General features: G+C 42.0%; 1 protein-coding gene and 1 pseudogene across 3 annotated transcripts in view; both read left to right on the plus strand.

Annotated features, from left to right (window-relative positions):
* TMEM245 (transmembrane protein 245) overlaps nt 1-22003 on the plus strand; it is a 198941-nt gene that overhangs the window by 83448 nt on the left and 93490 nt on the right. For 2 of the 3 annotated variants that reach the window (XM_077491921.1, XM_077491919.1), the window contains exon 7: nt 8288-8311. The exons of the other annotated variant lie outside the window; for it this stretch is intronic. In XM_077491921.1, the coding sequence (XP_077348047.1) occupies nt 8288-8311 (24 nt within the window). The remainder of the gene's footprint in view (nt 1-8287; nt 8312-22003) is intronic. 3 annotated transcript variants of the gene reach the window in all.
* On the plus strand, nt 2447-2565 carry LOC143998668 (5S ribosomal RNA; annotated as a pseudogene).

Raw genomic sequence — 22003 nt, forward strand, 5'->3', positions numbered from 1 at the left:
CCTTCACACTGTACATATTAAGTCCCTCTTGATATTTTTTGTCCCCCGGACCTTTCAACATTTTTGTTACCCGTCTCTGGACTCCTTCTATCTGATCAATATCTTTTTGCAAGTGATTTCTCCAGAACTGAACACACAATATTCTAAATGAGGTATCACTAAAGATCGATATAGGGGAATCGGAACCTCCTTCCTCCTGCTGGTGATCTCTAGTGATGCATCTTAAAATTCTGTTCGCTTTTCCTACTGCCTAGTCACGCTGCTCATCATCTGAAATAAGTACCCCCAAATCTTTTTCCTCTGTAGTGCTGGTCAACACTGTATTAAGCGTACTTCTTATTTGGGAAGTAAATGTGTAAAACAGATATATGTATACTTGGAGGAGTCCGCTGGTTATTTTTGAGTTCATTTGTTATATTTAGACATTTCAAACTTTATAAACATACAGTCCTGTCATTGATACACCAGAGGTGTGTCCATGACAAGCTGGAACCAGCCTATCACTAGTGGGCGTTTTTACTTATTCTATCTCCATGATGAAAAATACCCTTTGTAGATTATTTCCCCAAACTATGTGGTGTAAATAAAAATAAAAAAGAGGGATAAAAATTATGAATTTTAAATTGAAGTCGAATAAAGGCCACATTTTATTCTGAAGAGTTGGTCAAATAGTAATGAATCCTGTAGGTTGATTGTCATTATGGACTTCATTTATCTGACCTACAGTCGATATAAAAAAATCTACACACCCCTGTTAAAATGTCAGGTTTCTGTGATGTAAAAAATAAATAAAAATTTTAGAACTTTTTCCACCTTTTTAATGTGACCTATAACCTCTATAACTAAATTGAAAAACAAACAAATCTTTTAGAGGGTGAAATAAAAAAAAATATATAAAATAATATGGTTGTATAAGTGTGCACACCCTCTTATAATTGGGGATGTGGTTGTGTTCAGAATTAAGCAATCTCATTCAAACGCATGTTAAATAGGAGTTAGTACACATCTGCCATCATTTAGAGTGCCTGATTAACCCCAAATAAAGTTCAGCTGTACTAGTAGGTCTTTCCTGACATTTTCTTAGTTGAATCCTACAGCACAAGCCATGGTCCGCAGAGAGCTTCCAAAGCATCGGAGGGATCTCACTGTTTAAAGGTATCACTCAGGAGAAGGGTACAAAAGAAGTATAGCAAAATGCTTTTGCGCAAACCAATCAATAAACGCTTATTGCGATTTTTTTTTAACCAAAAATATGTAGAAGAATATGTATCGGCCTAAACTGAGGAAAAAAATGCTTTTTTATATATTTTTGGGGGATATTTATTATAGCAAAAAGTAAAAAATAATGAATTTTTTTCAAAAGTATTTATAGCGCAAAAAATAAAAACCGCAGATCAAATACCACCAAAAGAAAGCTCTATTTGTGGGGAAAAAAGGACGCCAATTTTGTTTGGGAGCCACGTTGCACGACTGCGCAATTGTCGGTTAAAGCGACGCAGTGCCAAATCGCAAAAAGGGGCCTGGTCCTTTAGCTGCAAAATGGTCCGGGGCTTAAGTGGTTAAGGATGTGCACACTTTTGCAACCATATTATTTTCTTTTTTTGTCTTTCCACCTAAACTATTTCAATTTGTTGTTCAACTGAGTTGTACAGTTTATAGGTCACATTAAAGGTGGAAAAAGTTCTGAAATTAAATGATTTATCTTTGTATCATTTTTATTTATTTTTTACATCACAGAAACCTGACATTTTAACAGGGGTGTGCAGACTTTTTATATCCACTGTATATTTGAGAAACAAAATGGTGATTTTGATAGGATATATATTCCTTTTTAAAGAAATATGCCTCAAATATTGTTTGTTTTTTAGTTTTATTTACTCTGCAGCCCTACACAACTGAATGTTAAAGCTGGGGACCAGTGAGCAATTTTTGAAAATTGGCACCCTGTGTTCCTTTTGTATGAACCTTTAGAGTCATACTGGGCAATGCTGGAGAAAGGAGTTATGGCCATCTACCCAGGAATCCTGTCTGTGTTTTATTCTGAAAAAGGCAACTCCTCAAATGAAAATTAGGAATTTCTTTTAGCAAATAGGTAGTACTGAACATTTTGAAAGATAAGACTTAAAAGATCATGTTTACAAAACAATCCTTTTACTGAAAACTATAGTTGCATGGAATAGTCTACTGTATTGGCTTTATTAGCCCAAATACTAAATAAAGTGATAAATCTTTTTACATAATCCAACTGAAATGACCAGCCTCAGGTAGTGAACAATGATGAAGCATATCCTCCTATATAAGCTGTACCACTTTATCTGCATTCCTCCTTTTTTCAAAGCCCTCTAAAGTGCTATATCCTCTGTAAACAAAAACCTAACTTGTCCAGCAGACAATGTTCATATGCTGAAGAAGGTTCAGTCATTCAAACCTGTACTGGCATTCAGAGGCCTATGGCTACATCACCTTGAAAGTGCCCGATCTCGTCTGATCTTGTAGGCTAAGCAGGGTTAGGCCTGGTCAGTACCTGCATGGGAGACCGCCTGGGAATTCCATGTGCTGTAGGCTTCTAGGACCAGTTTATAGAGGTACTCCAAAGTTATTCCTGATCAGTAGGCCCAGGGTTTGGCCGGCATATCAGAAGCGTTCTTGTTTTACAGTTATTGCTATGAAAGATTCTATTTTCCAGGCCTCGCGCACAGCTCATGCTAACGCTGGTACATGTGCATAGAATCCTATGGTTGAAAGATGGTCAGCCGAAGCGCCATACAAAAGTTCTTGGCCAGTTTCCCTTTTTATGGTGAACGGTTGTTTGGAGACAATCTGGATAATTATATCCAAAGAATTTCTAATGGGAAAAGTTCCCTTTTTTCCAGTTAAGAATTTTAAGTATTTTTCTTTTAAATGTGCTTTCCTCTCCAGTGCCAGGGGCATCTGCCTCCAGGCAGTCACGACAGCCTTCACTGACAGGATTGAAGAGGTAAACCTCGGGGTCAGTCCCAGGGTCAAAAGAGGACCTGGGGGAGGTAACCCACAAAACAAAATACTAAAACCTTATGAAAGGGCGCACCCGCTCACTGGAGTTGTGGGGGGAGGCTTCTACAGCTTTCAAGGGTCTGGCAGGAACGATGCCAGAATTCCCGTCCCCTTGTTTTCTCAGATAAAAACGTTCCCAGAGATCCAGTGAAAAAAGAAATCTTCCTTTCTAGCTTGGATCATCATCTCTTGTCTCAAAGAGTGGTATTGGTGGTCCCCTTGGTAGAGCAAGGATTAGGGTTTTTTTTCAAACCTTTTTTATGGTTCCAAAACCATCCAGGGATGTCAGACCCATTTTGGATCTCAAAGATCTAAACAGGGTTTGAATAGCCATTCTTTTGACATGGCGTCAATCCAATCAGTAGTCTCCGTACTACAAGGGGGAGAACTTCTGCCGTAAATCGACATTAAGAATGCTTTTTTTCCATGTGTAATTTTTTCCCCGCTCACCAAAAATTAACGCTTCAAGGTAGAAAATATTAATTTTCAGTTTGTAGCTCTGCCTTTCGGTTTAGCTACTCCACCTCAAGTGTTTACAAAGGTCCTGGCTCCTCCTTTAGCCAGGGTAATGGCTCAAGGTATAACAATACTAGCCTATTTAGATCTTCTCTTCATAGATCAATTCAGTAGCCCGCTTATCCAAACTTTGCTCACCGCAGTTAGCTACCTGGAATACCTAGGTTGGATTCTTAGACTAGAGAATTCCTCCTTAAATCCATCAAGGAAATTGCAGTACTTGGGACTGATCATTGATGCAGTTCAGAAGAGGATGTTTTTTTTTCCCCAGGAAAGGATCGGTTCCATAAGGGAACTGATTAAGTTACTCAAGTCAAAGAAGAAGCCTTCTATTTGGCTTTGCATGAATTTGTTGGGAAAGATGGTGGCTTCTTTCGAGGCCCTTCCTTATGTGCAGTTTCATTTAAGACTGCTGCAAAACAGTATCCTGTCAACTGGGAACAAGAAGGCCCAAGCTCTGGGCTTCCTAATGCGTTTATCCCCCAATGTGCGTAAAGAGCCCCAGATGGTTGATATCCAAGAATCTTCAAAGAGAGGAATTCTTTCTACCAGTTACATGGAAGGTAGTAACAACAGACGCCAGCCTTCTGGGCTGAGGAGCAGTCCTGGAAGAAGCATCTATTCTAAGGAAATGGTCCAAAACTTTGGAATTGTCCTATTAGGATCCAATCCGACAGTGCCACAGCTGTGACTTTTATCATTCACCAAGGGGGCTTGAGAAGTTGTGCGGCCCAGGAAGAGGTGAATCATATTCTATCTCGACAGAAAACATTCCTTGCTTATTTACAATTTTTAATTCCAGGAATAGACAGGCGGACTACTTGAAGTTGCCAACAATTGTTCCTGTGAGAATAGTCCCTTCATCCCAACACGTTTCTGTTGATATACCAGAAGATGGGGAGTTCTGATGTGGAACTTTGTGTCAAGGACAAGGGATTTTTTGGCACACTAAATGGATGCCTTGATTTTTTTTCCTGTCGGATCAGTTTCTTACTGATCTATGCATTCCCTCCTCAGATTCGTAAACAAAGGTTTTGTTTGTGTTGCCAGATGGTCCTAAAAGAGGCATTCAGTATCGAAATAGAATCTAATACTGTTTCTAAATGTATTTGTCAAGTGGTTATTCAAACTTATGGTTTTAAGAGGAAAGTTCCTCCTTCTCATATTAAAGCGCACTCCACCAGGGCTGTTAGTGCTTCTTGGGCAGTGCATCACCAAGCCTCCATGGCTTAAATCTGCAATACCGCAACTTGGTCTTCAGTCCATACATTTACCAGATTCTATCAAACAGATGTAAAAGGCACGAGGACATTGCCTTTGGGCGCAGTGTACTGCAGGTTGCAGTATGAGTCCTTTAGTCTCTTGGTGCCCTACTTTTGTTGTGTCTCCCTCCCTTCACTTGGCATTGCTATGGGACATCCCACATAGTAACTACTATGGCTCTGTATTCCTGTGATGTACGATAAGAAAATAGGATTTTTATAATGGCTTACCTGTGAAATCCTTTTCTTTAAAGTACATCACGGGACGCATTGGTCCCTCCCTTCTTGGTATACACGTGTATTGCTTTGCTACAAAACTGAGGTACTCCCACCAGTGGGAGGGGTTATATAGGGAGTGCACTTTTTAATTTAGGGCGTGCAAGTGTCCATCACTTGAAGGTGGCCTATAACCCACATACAAACTACTATGGCCCTGTGTCCCGTGATGTACTTCAAAAGAAAAGGATTTTATAGGTAAGCTGTTATAAAAATCCTTTTTTTCCCACTGTGGCTAATGATAACCTCTTTTGAGGTAGTACCATTTTCCCTATTTTCACTCCAGACTTGCCTCCAGACAAAACAAAATTCTGTCATTGTAGTACAAGGTAATCCAATCTTTGGACAGAATGCTTTGTCTGACACCGACAATCAGGATATCTCTGGCTTGATGGCTCAACAATCTGAAGTCAAGAAATTTTCTTCTGGTTTCTTGAAATATTTTCCTGGCAGATGCCAGCCTGTCAATTGGGAGGAGTCCCAAAACCTTTTTGTTGCAAAGGACAAGGAAGGCGGAGGAAAACCATCTTCTGGTTAGTATTCTGAAGTTCGGGATAATTTGATCCCAATATCTCTGGAGTGGGTCTGGTGGATGTGGTACTCTGACCAGAAAAGACTCCTGGCAGATGCTCTGAGGGCTCTCAAGATCATCTGTTTCAAGGGCCAATTTACCATCCTGCTTCATTGTCACTGCTTTTTTAACAAAGCATAACTGTTAAAGCTTTGGTTATTAAAGGAGAAGTCCAGCCTGAGCTTTTTAGGCTGGGCTTCTCCTCTGGGTCGCAGGAGTGCAATTAGTTTTGCACTTCTGTGACCCATTTTCAGCAAAGAGCAGTCTGAAGTCCGCTCTCCGCTGACCTCACTGCCATCAGTCGAGGCAGCGTGTCATCCTGACTTCCCAAGTCTGGATCCGCCAGCTGCCTTGATTGATGGCAGTCTCAGCGTCTTAGTGAGCCACTGAGATGGCCACTCCCAGCCCCTCCACAGCTCATCGCTCCAATGAGCGTGGAGGATCAGAGCAGGAGAGATGCTGACTGACCAGCAGCATTTCTCTGCTTGGGGAGGAGAGAGAACCGAGCCATCGGCGGTGTTTGGTGGCTCGGTTCTCAGTGCAGAAATGCCGGGGAACAGCTGCAGCATCGGTCTGATGCTCCATCCACCGAAGTAAGTATGAAAAAAAAAAAAACGAAAACCCATACTTCTCCCACAATGCTGAAAGCTCGGAAGTCTGCTATTCACAAGGTCTATCATTGCACATGGAAGACATACTTTACTTGGTGTGAGACAAACTTTCACCACCGAAATCCTCAGTGGGACAAATCCTTAATTTTTAACGATGGCCCTGAGCCAGCATTTAGCCCTTAGGGCATTAAGAGTCCGTTCTCTGCGCGTGTAATCTTGTTGCAGAGACTGCTGGCTTCCCATTTCTTCAGGACTTTTGTGAAGTGTGTTTTTCATGTATTTCCCCTATGCACAAAGCTGTGAATCCATGGTCTCTAAATTTGTTGGTCTTAGGCTACTTTCAAACTGAGGCGCTTTACAGGAGCTACCCCACTAAAACTAGCGCCTGTAAAGAGCCTCTCCTATGTCTCCAGTGTGAAACCCTGGGGCTTTCACACTGGAGCAGTCAAAAAAGCCTTGCAAGCCCCATCTTTGCAGCGTTATAGAAGCGGTGTATACACCGCTCCTAAAGAGCCCCTTCCCATTGAAAACAATGGGGCAGCGACGCTAAACTGCTGGCATAGCGCTGCTGAAGCAATGCTATGCAGGCGGTTTTAACCCTTTTTTGGCCGCTAGCGGGGAGGTTTTAACGATGGTGAAGCGGTGTTAAAAATAGCACCGCTTTACCGCCGGCACCCGCCCGTCCCAGTGTGAAAATAGGCTTAGTACTTCTAAAATCACCCTTCAACCTAATTGGGGACTTACCCCTTGCCATACTCACAAGGTTGTGTTTCTTGTTGCCATTACTTATGCAATGCGAGTGTCTTTGCTGGCGGCTTTATCCTGTGAAGAACACTTTCTGGTCTTACGCGAGGACAAGGTGGTGTTGAGGCCCAGGACTTCATGCCTACCTAAGGTAGTTGCAGCTTTTTATCTCAACCAGGACATTGTTCTTTTGCTCTGTTGTCCAGCCTCCGTTCAAAAGAAGGAGATCCTCGATATGGTTCATTATGTATGACTATATCTCGCAGCCACTGCTTCCATTCCTGATAGCCCCTATAAAGGGGAAACCACTTCTCATTCAAACATTTTTTGTTGGCTTAGATAGACCACCATTCAAACTTATGATCTTAAGGATCCGGTTTGTAGGCACCTTTTTTTTTTTTTGGCATCAAGCAACTACACAAGGATATGTGAGCTGAAGTTAGTCCCCAATTCTGTTGTATTTGTGTGTGGAACTATTAGCTTCTTTGAATTCCTGTGTCCCTCAATGGATAAGAAAGAAAATGTTTTTTTTTGGTATAGCGTAAAATTCTTTTCATTGAGTCTATTGAGTTACATATGTCTGATCTCTCCTTGTTAATGATCATGCTCTTGGTACAGCTTTGCTACAGATCTGAGGCATGCTAGGAGTAGGAGTTACCTGGGCTTGGCCACAATTTTTTTTTACATTGTCAATCCTCCTGTAGGCCTCAGTATAACCCAATAGTCTCTGATTTCCTTAATGGGACTCCAATAAAGGGATTTTGCAGTGAGTACTACATTTTTTTTTCTACTAGTAATTTTAAAATACTAAATGTTCACATAATAGAAAGCGACGTTGTTAGCGATTTGATAAAACGGAGCACCACATCTCATAGGTATTATGATCAGATTTGATTTCTCTTTATGTCAAGCATTGAAGAAATATAGCCATGTGTAACATTTTACTGGTTCTCTGGTTTTAGATAACATTTCACTAAATTTGTGAGTGTTCCCCTATCAAGCTACAAAATATGGTATACGGTAACGGACTTCAATCTGTAGTTTAAATTTTTAGCTTATTGTACATTAGTTACATGTGTCTTGTGTGAAAAAATTAATGGATATATAGCATTTTCTGCTATATATTTACCCCATTTTTTGTTTTGAACCCTTTGTTCTAGCCACACTGTATAAATGCATTTTCACTAATGTACTGCTGTCTTCTCTCTTTTTTTTTTTTTTTCTCATGTTCTCCTTTTTACCTCTTTCCTTTTCCCTTTCCTCCCCACATTAAGATGTTGCAATGGCTAAATGAGCAGGTAAACCAGTGGTTTATTAAACTTTTTTGTCTTCTGAAATTAGCTGCTGTTCTTTTTGTTTAACAGTTAATTTGATGTGACTTGATGTCTTACTGTGACACAACTTTGTGTTAACCCTTATATCCTTGAAAGTTATATATGGTCTCTTTATACAAATTATCATTTTACCTCTGTACTATGAAAAACACGTATACAGTAAAAAGTATAAAAAGTGAAAACTTTACATTTGTCTGACACTAAACATGACTTTACCTACTTCCTTGCTCTCTGTATGAGTAACACATGGAAAGAGATAGTAGAAAAGTTGGTAAGTGCTTTAAAAAATTAGAACAGCAACATTAATATATAATGTGGATAGCGGGTATCCACAGGACAAGACTCCAGGGAGAGGGTCATATCCTGTGCCTTGGTCTTATTGTTTCACTCTTGGCAAAAGTATTCAAAGAAATTAAATTAAAAAAAAATGTATAGAGAGGAATAATCCAAATTATGCCCTTTTTAGACTAATACATTTATTAGAAACAAAGTATAATGTAAATACAGTGCTCTGTCAGCTTAATGCTTTTCAAAAATTCAGATTTTTCTGTCTTTCGTTTGCATGCTTGCTCAAACCACTATAATTTTCAGAAGAAGGTGAGCAGTAACAGCCTATATATTTGTTATGACAAGTATACCTTAAACTAGCTTTGTCAGTGGGTTAAAAAAAATGCTTTTTACTCCTCCCCTGCTCATTATCCTGATTGTTTACTTTGTTCAATAGTTAGCCACCTAAAGAATCTTTTTTAAACAGAAAGATCCTTTATTGAGGTACAAGATTCATGAGCACGAACATAGCAATGCAGACAACCAGGAAGTCATAGGTACATCATGAATACATCAATAATGACAGCCATAAACCATACGGGAGTTAAGGGAACTTGGAACCCTGCCTACAGCTTTATGTAATTTATTTCCCGGGGGGGGGGGGGGTCAGAAGGGGCAAGAATGTTCCCCAGATCAACACAAGTGGGGGAAATAAGGGGGTACAGGTGGAAGGGGGGATGAGAGAGAGAAACACTTGAATCTTTACAGCTCACATTTTTGGTAGTATCTGATGTCCGTGTCTTGCTCTGCTTCTTTTTGCTAAACCCTATGTCACTACTGCAGGGGTTGACAAATTTGCTTGGAATCTAGGAGCCAGCTAAAAAAGTTAGGAGCCGGGTCCGTGACGGCGATCTGGACCTGTCCCTGGCCTGACATGGAGACAAGTGAGGGGAAGATAGCCCCAAGCCCCTCACCTGTCTCCAAGTCATTGCCCCCCATAGCTCTTAGAGGGACATTTTATTTATTTTTTCAAATGACAATTTTTTTTTTTTAAATTGCATTTTAGTGTAAATTGAGATGTGAGGTCTCTCTGACCCCAGATCTCATATACAAGAGGACCTGTCATGCTTTTTTCTATTACAAGGGATTTTTACATTCCTTGTAATAGGAACAAAAGTGACATATTTTTTTTAAAGAACAGTGAAAAAAATTTAAATAAAAGTTAAAATAAAAAAAAAAATACAGAGACCTCCTCTGTAACTTAAAAAGTGCAACCTGTAGAATTTTTTAAATGTCGCCTATGGAGATTTTAAAGGGTAAAAGTTTGTCGCCATTCGATGAGCGGGCGCAATTTTGAAGCATGACATGTTTGGTATCGATTTACTCTACGCAACATTATCTTTCACAATATTAAAAAAAAATTGGGCTAACTTTACTGTTGTCTTATTTTTTTTTTTTTATTAAATAAATTTTCCCCAAAAAAGTGCGCTTGTAAGTCCGCTGTGCAAATACGGTGTGACAGACAGTATTGCAACGACCACCATTTTATTCTCTAGGGTGTTAGAATAAAATATATATATCATTTTTAGGGGTTCTGAGTAAAGGGAAGGAAGGGAAAATTAGCATTGCATCCATTAGCATTGCTGGTTGTAATTCCAACGGCCACCACAAGAGGGCGCCAGATTACAGAAGGAACCATAGGATCGTAGAAGGCCTCAAAGCCGGGGGCTAAATTACCGGCCGGCGGCGGCGCGGCCCGACGCGATCGCGCCGGGGGGGGCCGCGGAGACAGCATACCCCCAGCTGTGCTGCCCCAGGCGCCAGGTCTGGAATTCTAGTCGCAAATGCGACCGGGCGCCCGGGTTTTGTCGAGCCCTGCACTACTGTGTGATGAAATTACAGTAATGTAGTGTATACGCACGATCAGAAAATCATATGAAAAATACAGATTTTGAAGCGATCGTATGATAATTGGATTGATAGTACAGAGCTTTCGATAGCCGATAATGACAGTTCATCCGATTATTATTTTAATGGCCACGCAGACACTTTTTTTTTTCGTACGATGCCGAATTGTACGATTTTCATTTTAATCAGTATAGCTGTTGTTTGAAAATGCAATATAAATACATTACAACACATTACATTACTTCCGAATTTTTATTCTGTCGTACGAGAATTTTTGTGACTTTAGTAAATTCTTCAGGTTCAATCTGAGGTTAGCATGCATAAAAAAATGGACGATCATTCTTCTGATAATCTTATTGTGTGTAACGAGGAAAGGAACCACACAGCACAGAGTTGGACCAACACACCTGGAATGGTTGTCAGGCTACAATATGCTACAGAAATGTGGCAACTGATCGCACGCAGGGCGCTGAATCTCTGTGACCAAAACTAAACCAGGTAGTACACTACGCTCTACAGCTCTGCTCTCGACCTGCAGGAGATGTCCCTCAGACATGTTTTGCCCCCTTGTAGGCTTAGTCTTTGGGACCAAAGCTATTAAGGCAACAAAAGTGTACAGTGGACCTGTGGATTGTTCTCAAAAAAGCTTTCAACAACTAGGGTTGTCCGCTACCGAGCATTTGCGTGAGTACTTGTACTCAGACACATGCTCCTGATGCCTAATCCGATACCTGGGAGAGGCGGCGTTGCTGTGCGCAACCGGAAGTCAGCGGGCGGAGTGGAGAGCGAGTCCTCAATCTGTCTGGGGATTGGCCAATCCCCAGAAGACTTTATTTTGTGACGAAACGTGTAGGGCGGGGCCTTTGGTGACATCATCACGCTATACCTCCCAAGAGGTTGACAATCAAACCAGGAAGTGAAGCGAAACTTATGAGGATGCCACGGTTTCACTACATGACATGACACTTTGATGCTTTTATCCTGCTTTTATCTTGTAAGTGCAATCTACTGATATTATTAAATTTGGATATTTAAACGTACTGCACTATGGGAACATTTATTTTTTATATTTCCGAGTCCCATCTGTAAAGAGGGGATTCCAGCTACTATTAAGGTTCCTGGGGAGACCTATTTTCCTATGTTTGCTGAGACCATTATTCTAGTGGTCACCGAGAGCTGGTAAGCAGGCTACTTACTATCACCTGGGTGTGGAGCTGGATGTATCTAATGTGAAGGACTCCTTTTCTCCTCACCTACAGCTTTTCTGTTTATTTGGGACTCTCCATAAGTCTTTTATTCTAAGCCTTTTTTCACTTGCATATTTCTACTGTACCATGTTTTTATTTTATATATGTTGAGTTTGTATGACTTTGGGGTGCTAGCTTTGTTTATATTCTATAATTATATTTCAAGCGCAGCGTTAGCCTTTGGGCTTGTCTTTTTTTTTTTCTTTTTAAGGAACCAGTGTTACCTGAATCTTCTCGCCCTATCTCTCTCCTTACCTCGGATGTCAAGATACTGGCCAGAGCCCTTGCAAATAGGTTATCGAAATATGTTAATACCCTAATTCATGGGGAGCAAACTGTTTTATTCCAACGAGAGCAGCATCAACAAATATTCGTAGACTCTTCTTAAATATGCAACTACCCATGGACAATACAGGTTCTAGAGCAATATTGTGCCTAGATGCCCAAAAAGCCTTTGATATGGTGGAGTGGAAATATCTATTGGCTGTATTGGAGACTTTTGGTATAGGTCCTGGATTTTTAAAATGGGTAAAAATATTATACATGGACCCAAAAACAAGGGTAAGATTTAATAATACAATATCTAGCCCATTCACTCTATGACTGTCTAGAGCAGGGGTGTCCAAACTTTTTTCAAAGAGGCCGGATTTGATGAAGTGAACATATGTGAGGGCCAACCATTTTGCTTGACATTCTGTGAGCTGTTAAAATTCGGTCTAAGTGTGTTTGTTGGAGCTCTTATACACTGCCCAACAAGAATTCTCTTGTCTTTGTGGCTGTGTGTGGAAGAGATGAGCTTAGGCGTCTTATTTGGCGTATAAAACGCACCTTCACTTTGAGAGGGAAGTTTCAGGAAAAAAAAAATGTAAATAAAGAACTGTGAAGCAAAATAATGGTCAGTTCCCATCAATGCAGCCTAATCAGTGCCCATCTGCAGACCCACCATTGCCAGGAATGCAGCACCATAGCCAGGAACGCACTCACCACAGCCAGGAATGCCCCCACCATAGCCAGGAATACCGCCATCATAGCCAGGAAAGCAGCACCATAGCCAGGAATGCCCCCACCATTGCCAGGAATGCTCCCACCATTGCCAGGAACGCAGCACGAACGCAGCACCATTGCCAGGAAAGCAGCACCATTGCCAGGAAAGCAGCACCATTGCCAGGAAAGCAGCACCATTGCCAGGAATGCACTGACGAGCGCCAAAGGAGAATCTCCTGTTTACACAGAGGCCTCTTTAATAGAAAGTCCCACCTCCTTTGATGGACAGAACAATCGTCCAATAGCAGCGCCGGAGACGGGACTTCCTATTACACAGGCCGCCCATAAACAGGAGATTCTCCTGTGTATGGCGCTCTGTCCCGCCTCCTCCCTGTCCCTTCCGAAGTGTATACATCTTTTGTGGCCCCGGCGCTGGGAGATCGTCGGGGGCCACAAAAGATATGCATGTCCAAATAACCAGGTGGGCCGTTCAAAACCGGGCCGCGGCCCGCGATTGGCCCACGGGCCGGACTTTGGACATGCCTGGTTTAGAGGGACAAGGCATCTGCCATAGCGGTGGAGCCTCTCGCCCTTGCCATTAGACAATCTGCGGAAATAACTGGGTTGCGTCGGGCGGGCAGAGGACCTTTTGTGCAGATGATGCTCTTATCTTCTTGGAGGATACCTCAAATTCATTAACAGAGCTTATGAGCCTCGTTTCCACATTTGGGCTATTTTCCTTATTTCAGATTAATTGGGATAAATTTATATTATTACCATTGGATGAGTTAAAAAAAAAAAAACAACCTTTTATTAGACCAAGGCTCCCAAATCCAAATTAAACATACAGTGAAATACTAGGGGATAGAGATATCGCAGAATGTAAAAGACTATATTAATCTGAATCTTAAAGGGATTGTAAAGTAAAAATTTTTTTTTTTAAATAACAAACATGTTATACTTACCTCCACTGTGCAGCTCGTTTTGCACAGAGTGGCCCTGAACCTGCTCTTCTGGGGTCCCTCGGCAGCTGTCTCTGCTTCCTCCCGCAAGTACTTCTCACGTTAATGCGAGCTCCCTTGATACAGCCGGCGGCTATAGCCGCTCGCTGTATTTCGCGGCCCCGCCCCCGGCATTGGATGTGATTGACAGCAGAGCAAGCCAATAAGGAGCCTATTTCAGGCCTGTTAGCTTATAGCACAAAATGGGTATCCCCATATCCACCAACAGTAGCAGAATGGAAAACACAAATAAGGGAAACCTTAAATAACCACTTAACAACCACACTATAGCCGAATGACAGCTACAGCGCAGCATGATAACTGAGACATCCTCCCAGAATCGCACCCCCTTGGGTGGGCACACGGGATGATCTGTGACCTCTGAATCCAGAGGACCTGGCACATCACAGTAGATGGCTGCTGATAGCAGCCATTTACCACGTGATCACTCCGTTAAATGATGGGGCGATTGCTTGTAAACAAGCCAGTGTCATGTCCGGTTCCTCTCTCCCTTCTCTGTACCTATCGGTACCGTGTGAGCAGAGAGGGGAGAGATCAGGTGCAGCAGTGCTGTGAGCTGGATCTGCAGTGCCACCAGCGCTGTTCTGTGCAGTCTTATCCATCCATGCTCAGCCATCTCGGCAGTACTCATCCATCCATCCATCCATCCATCGCAATACTCATCCATCCATCCTCAGCCATCCCATCCATACCCAGCCGTACTTGGTCATACTCATTCATGCTCAGTTGTCCCATCCATATTCAGCCATCCACATAATTGTCATTCAAAATGTGAGAGCACCGAAAGTTGGAACTTGGTCTGGTTAGGAAGGGGGGTTTAAGTGCCCAGTGGGTAAGGAAAAATATATACCTTTCTACATAGAAGCTGTCTAGGAAAATTTGAAAAGATATGGAGAAGGTGGTCTGAGATTTTGGCTGGATGACTAGATGGGAGAGAGAAGGGGGGAAATTTGGGATTGATTTTGGGTGGGAGGGGGCAGGTTTTGTTGCGGGTTTTTTATGCATTTTAATACGTACATAGGTTGTATGTTTGTGTATAAAAACTGATTAAAAAAAAAAAAAAGCTGTAACATGATTGTCAACTGCTGATCTATATGTTTGCATGACTTGAGTTCATACTCTATTACCTTTTTGTGATAAATTATTCTAAATTGTATTTTAAGCACTTCATTACAGGGCACCCCCTTCCTACCCAAGCCAATTTTCAGCTTTCAGTGCTGTCGCATATAGAATGACAATTGTGCAGGCATGCAGCACTGTACCTAAACTACAGTTGTGCTCATAAGTTTACATACACTGGCAAAATTTATGATTTCTTGGCCATTTTTTAGAGAATATGAATAACACACAAAATGTTTCTTTCACTCATGGTTGGTGTTTGGCTGAGACCATTTATTATCAGTCAACTGAGTTTACTCTTTTTAAATCATAATCACAACATAAACTACCCAAATGACAATGATCAAAAGTTCACATACCCTGGTGATTTTGGCCTGATAACAAGCACACAAGTTGACACGTTGACACAAAGGGGTTTGAATGACTCTTAAAGTTAACCTTCCTCACCTGTGATCTGTTTGCTTGTAATTAGTGTGAGTGTATGAAAGGTCATTGAGTTTCTGGACTCCTGACTGGCATCTTTCATGCAGTGCTGCACTGACGTTTCTGGATTCTGAGTCACAGGGGAAAGCAAAAGAATTGTCAAAGGATCTGCGGAAAAAGGTAGTTGAACTGTATAAAACAGGAAATGGGTCTAAAAAGATATCCAAGGAATAGAGAATGCCAATCAGCAGTGTTCAAACTCTAATCAAGAAGTGGAAAATGAGGGGTTCTGTTAAAACCAAAGCACGGTCAGGTAGACCAACTAAAATGTCAGCCACAACTGCCTGAAAAACTGTTCAGGATACAAAGAAAAACCCACAAATAACTTCAGGTGAAATACAGGACTCTGAAAACATGTGGTGTGGCTGTTTCAAGATGCACAATAAGGAGGCACTTGAAGAAAGATGAGCTGCATGGTCCAGTCACCAGAAGAAAGCCATTACTACGCAAATGCTACAAAATATCCCACTTGCAATATGCCAAACAGCACAGAGACGAGCCTCAAACCTTCTAGCACAAAGTTATTTGGAGTGATGAGACCAAAATGTAGCTTTTTGGCATTCTTCAGCCAGGAAGCTGCACATGGAATGTACTTGGACATTCCAACATGACAATAATCCAAAACACAAGGCCAAGTCGACCTGTCATTGGCTACAGCAGAATCAAGTAAAGGTTCTGGAGTGGCCAACTCAGTCTCCTGACCTCAATATTGAGCCACTCTGGGAAAATCTCAAACGTGCAGTTCATTGAAGACCGCTCAAGAATTTTCAGGAAATTTAGGCTTTTGGCCAAGAGGAATGAGCAGCTTGACTATCTGAGAAGATAAAGAGCCTTATCCTCAAATACCATACAAGACTTCAAGACTGTCATTGATGTTAAAGGGGGCAATACACAGTATTAAAAACTGGGGTATGTAAACTTTTGATCAGGGTCATTTGAGCACAACTGTAAATTGTTATTACTTTCTTCACACAAATATAGCAATGTCTCAAGCCTCCTTTGATCTAATGAGAACCTCCCAGGGCCAGGGATAGCTGACATCCTTCTGTATGTAGTGGGTTGTAAGTCATGGTGGGTGCAGAGTAGTTAAAAGTATTGGGCACCAGACACTTCTTGGATGCAAAAGAAAGTTTATTTTTTAGGGGGGGAGAGAGTTAGGGCCAGGATACCCTTGGGTAGTTGCAAGATTAATTGGCAGACTCTGGGACTTCAATAGGAGGACAGCCATGCAGGGAAAGGCATTCAGCAACACGCCACATCTGCATGTGCAGGAATGCTGTCTCCTATGGAAACAGTCTTTAACAGTTTTTTCACTGCAATCGCTCCTTGTAGTTCTTTAGCTCACTGATCTCCCGGTCTCTCATTAGACCCACTGATTCGGTGTCACTGAATCCCTTCAGCTCCTCCAATATTTATGGTGGTATCTTCCTCAAGCATCACCCCCTCTTCTCTACTGGGTCTCTAGCTTGGCACTCAAGATACCTCTCAAATGTCACCCCCGATGGCCTGCTCGGTCCCTGGCTTCACACACATGCCTGCTCTGCAAGCGTTACCTCTGCTGACTGGGTCCCTGACTTGATACCCACTGAAGTTTTCTGATTCTTCACCGTCCCTGGTTTTTGAGAATACTGATCTGGTACTTGCTTCAGTTACTCAATGTGGTCTGTGGTAATTAGGCTGATAGTCCCTTACTGGTGCCAGCTTCCCCTCTACCTCCAACCACTACAGGTTCTCGGGCCGCCAGACCCGTCACTTTTGGTTGGACTGCAAGCCGCAGTCCTAACCTTGTGCTACTCTCTTGCTTCTGGATAGGCCATCAGACAGCCTAGCAGCCAGATGTGCCAGAGATCGGCCCAATCTCCGGCCTGGCAGCCTGGGCAATACAACACACGTCCACCCTGACAGCTGTCCAGGTGGCACAGAACATATTTCACCTGACTCCACCCGATTATATAGGCTCTCCCAGCAGGTTATGGGATTCAAGAAAACCCTTGCCTATTGGCTGAGATAACCCATATACCCATAACCTGACCTTGCATTGCCCTTCTCATATCTAGTACCCGGTCACCTAGTGGTAGAAGAGAAAAGTGCAACGAGGCAAAACTTAAGGAGAAATCAATAGATCTCTAACAATCAACCAGGATAATTATTCCTGGCAAGTAAATTAGTGAGGAGTAGTTCTGCCTAAACTCCAGGGTGCTACACAAGTATAGTTTTGCTTTGGGTGGTATTTAATTACCACTGTTTTTTTTTTTTTTTGCTAAATAACGAGAAAAGACTGAAAATGTTTGAGAAAAAAAATTGTCTTTGTTTCTATTAAAAAAATTCTGCAAATAAAAGTTCTTCATAATTTTAGCCCAAAATGTATTCTGCTACATTTCTTTGGTGAAAATAACTGAAATCCGAGTATAATTAGACGTGCGAAAGTTATAGAGTCCACAAACTATGGTTTATATATGAAAATTGATCAATCCTGACGAATCTCATTACCTGAGGCCCTAAAATGAGAGGACCATAGAAAATCCCCCTAAATTACCCTTCTTTGGAAAGTAGACCGTCCAAGGTATTTAGTAAGAGGCATGCGGATTTATTGAAGTTGTAATTTTTTGTCATACTGTTTTGGAAAATTAAGACTTTTTTTTTTTTTTACACATATTGTCATATTCTCCAAATGTTTTTTTTTTTACATTTTTTTAAGCACATTAATCATTTATTTTAATTTTTTGGGGTAGAACTCCACTGTAACCATTTTTAGTCTGTTTTGTTATGATTAGTTATGATTGGTCAAAGCTAATTGCATGATACAGATGGGCTGTGATTGGCCCTGTCTGTACCATGTGATCAAATTGACCACTCCCAGCCAGCAACACAATTGTAAACAATGGATGACATGAAAGGAAGCCATCCATTATGTACAACTGTCATGTGAACTGCTGTGATTCATCATGGCGTTCACATGGCACCGGTAGCGAACTGGTACTCTGATCAGTCATCACAGCCAGTAACAGGTTGCGCTGCTGTGCGGCCGGCGCTTTTTGACAGGACGTCATATGACATCAAGTCAGGATGGGAAAGCCACCACCCAGCCGTCATTTTTCTATATGTCTGGTGGGAGGTGTTTAAAATGTTAAACATTTCCTGTATTTGATTAACCACTTAAGGACCACCGCATGGTGATGTACGTCGTCACAATGGCACCGACAGGCACAAGCACATACATGTACGTGCTTGTCTTCCAGCGGGTGGGGGGTCCGATCGGACCCCTTCCCGCTGGCTGCGGCTGTCCGTTTTGCTTCAGGAGCGATCCAGGATGAGGGGATGGCCATTGGTTTCTGGCCATCCCCTCTTGATCGCTCCTGGCGAATGAGAAGCTTCCCCTGCCTGTGTAGTGTAAACACAGGCAGGGAGGAAGTGATGTCACTCTCCTCGGGTCGGTCTTTTTGACCGGAGAGCAGAGATAGTAAGTGCACTACACTGACATGTAGGTACACATAGGCACACAAATCGCCCCCCGATCCCCCCAGCCCCCCCTCCCAGTCACAGTGTCACTGATTGCAGTGATCATTTATTTACTGATCACTGCATTTAGTGTCAGTTGTGACAGTAAAAACTGTCAGGGCAGTTAGTGTTAGGTCCAGGGTAGCCCCCTACCCCCCAATAAAGGTTTAACCCCCTGATTGCCCCTAGAGTTAACACTTTCACCCCCTTTTGCCAGTGTCACTAAGCGATCGTTTTTCTGATCGCTGCATTAGTGTCACTGGTTATTTTTTTAGGCTCACCTGTCAGGTTTTTATATAGCGTCCGTGACCCCCATATACTACCTAATAAAGGTTTTAACCCCCTGATTGCCCCCAGGTAACCCTTTCACCCCCTTTTGCCAGTGTCACTAAGCGATCGTTTTTCTGATCGCTGCATTAGTGTCACTGGTGCCGCTAGGTAGCTAGTTATTTTTTATGTGCACCGCCAGGTTTTTATAGCGTTAGGTACCCCCATATACTACCTAATAAAGATTTTAACCCCCTGATTGCCCCTAGAGTTAACCCTTTCACCAGCGATCACCGTATAAGTGTCACTGGTGATGCTGGTTAGCCAGTTAGTTATTTAGGTTCCCCGTCAGGTTTTTATATAGCGTCAGGAACCCCCATATACTACCTAATAAAGATTTTAACCCCCTGATTGCCCCTAGTTAACCCTTTCACCAGTGATCACCGTATAAGTGTTATGGGTGACTCTGGTTAGTTAGTTTGCTTCTTATAGCATCAGGGCACCCACCATTTATTACCCAATAAAGGTTTAACCCACTTGATCACCCGGCGGGCGATATCAATTAGGTTTTAGGGTCAGGGACTGCGTCGCCCCAGACAGCGCTAGGTTAGTGCCAGTACCGCTAACACCCACGCGCAAAGCATACACCTCCCGTAGGGGTATAGTATCTGAACAGATCAAGATCTGATCTGATCAGATCTATACTAGCGTCCCCAGCAGTTTAGGGTTCCAAAAAAACGCATTGTTAGCGGGATCAGCCCAGATACCTGCTAGCACTTGTGTTTTGCCCCTCCCAAGTGCAGTATCGATCGATCACTGTCACTTACAAAACACTAAACACATAACTGCAGCATTCGCAGAGTCAGGCCTAATCCCTGCGATCGCTAACGTTTTTTTTTTGTAGCGCTTTATATTTAAATCCTGAAGGCGGTGCTTGGTTTCGGGGTCCCGTACGCTGCTAGGCTCCCAAAAAGTCCCCCACATGTGGTATCCCCATACTCGGTAGAAGCAGCAGAATTTATTTTGGGGTGTAATTTCACTTATGCCCATAGCATGTGTGAGCAATATATCATTTAGTGACAACTTTGTGCAAAAAAAAAAAAAAAAAGTTTGTAATATTCCCGCAACTTGTGGCAAAATATAAAATATTTCATGGACTCAACATGCCCCTCAGTAAATAGCTTGGGGTGTCTACTTTCCAAAATGGGGTCATTTGGGGGGGGGGGGGGGGTTTGTGCTGTTTTGGCATTTTATGGCCTTCGAAACTGTGATAGGTAGTGAGGAGTGAAATCAAAAATTTGCACCCTTAGAAATCCTGAAGGCAGTGATTGATTTTTGGGGTGCCGTACGCAGCTAGACTCCCAAAAAGTCCCACATATGTGGTATCCCCGTACTCAGGAGAAGCAGCAGAATATATTTTGGGGTGCAATTCCACATATAACTATGGCATGTGTAAGCAATATATCATTTAGTGACAACTTTTTGTAAACTTTATTTTTTTTGTGTGTGTGTCATTATTCAATCACTTGGGACAAAAAAAAAAAATTCAATGGGCTCAGCATGCCCCTCAGCAATTTCCTTGGGGTGTCTACTTTCCAAAATGGGGTCATTTGGGGAGGGGGGGGGGTTTGTACTGCCCTGTCATTTTAGCACCTCAAGAAATGAGATAGGCAGTCATAAATTAAAAGCTGTGTAAATTCCATAAAATGTACTCTAGTTTGTAGACGCTATAACTTTTGCGCAAACCAATAAATTTACGCTTATTGACATTTTTTTTACTAAAGACATGTGGCTGAATACATTTTGGCCTAAATGTATGACTAAAATTTAGTTTATTCAATTTTTCTTGTAACAAAAAGTAGAAAATATCTTTTTTTTTCAAAATTTTCAGTCTTTTTCCTTTTATATTATAAAAAATAAAAATCGCTGAGGCAATCAAATACCATCAAAAGAAAGCTCTATTTGTGGGAAGAAAAGGACGCAAATTTCGTTTGGGTTTGCATGACTGTGCAATTACTAGTTAAAGCAGTGCGAAATTGTAATAAAGACCTCTGGTCCTTAGGCTGACAATTGGTCCGGGGCTTAAGTGGTTAATAAGGCAGGAGCTTTAGCAAAATGTGTCAGCTCACTATGTGTTAGCATGACTGGCTGTAGTCCATGTCAGGGTGACAACAGAGCAGCTAAACTGGGTGGGCCTAGGAAATAAGGTATCTGGGTATGTAATTTGTAGAATTAAGAAGTATGATTTAATTGTATGCAGGAAATATTGTAAAAGGTTGAACTTTCCAACATTACTTTACTTTGCATAGAATCTCATTAACCTGTATGTAAATCCTACAAATAACTTATATTTGCCATGTTTTGGACTATTCTGTTTAACCGCTTCTGGACCACCCACCACATATATACTCTGACAGGGTGGCCTGGCTGTGCAAAATAATGTACCTCTACATGATTTTGTAGAGGTAGTGTAGGGGGTGCATGCTCACTCGAAGCCAATCAGCGTGTCCAGCGGCCCCTGCGACTTGACAATCGTTCTGCGGATAGATGGAGCAGAGGCGTGCCTATGTAAACAAGGCAAACCATTGATCTGTCAGGGAGCAAAAGAGAGATCTTGTGTTTCTAGAGAGATCTAAGCTGAAACATGATCTCTCTTTTCCACCAGTGTATCTGTCACCCACACAGTTAGCAATCACCTCCCAGACACCCACTTAATCCATTGATTGCCCTTGGTGTTAACCCCTTCCCTGTCAGTGTAATTTATACTGTGACAGTGCAATTTTTTTTATTTTTTTTTAGCACTGATCATACTATTAGTATCACTTGATGTCAAATTTGTCTGCCGCAATGTCGCTGTCCCG

The sequence above is a fragment of the Lithobates pipiens genome, unplaced genomic scaffold, assembly GCF_037356315.1.
Source record: "Lithobates pipiens isolate NorthernLeopardFrog02 unplaced genomic scaffold, aLitPip1_a1.2 Scaffold_19, whole genome shotgun sequence".
Lineage (NCBI taxonomy): Eukaryota > Metazoa > Chordata > Amphibia > Anura > Ranidae > Lithobates > Lithobates pipiens.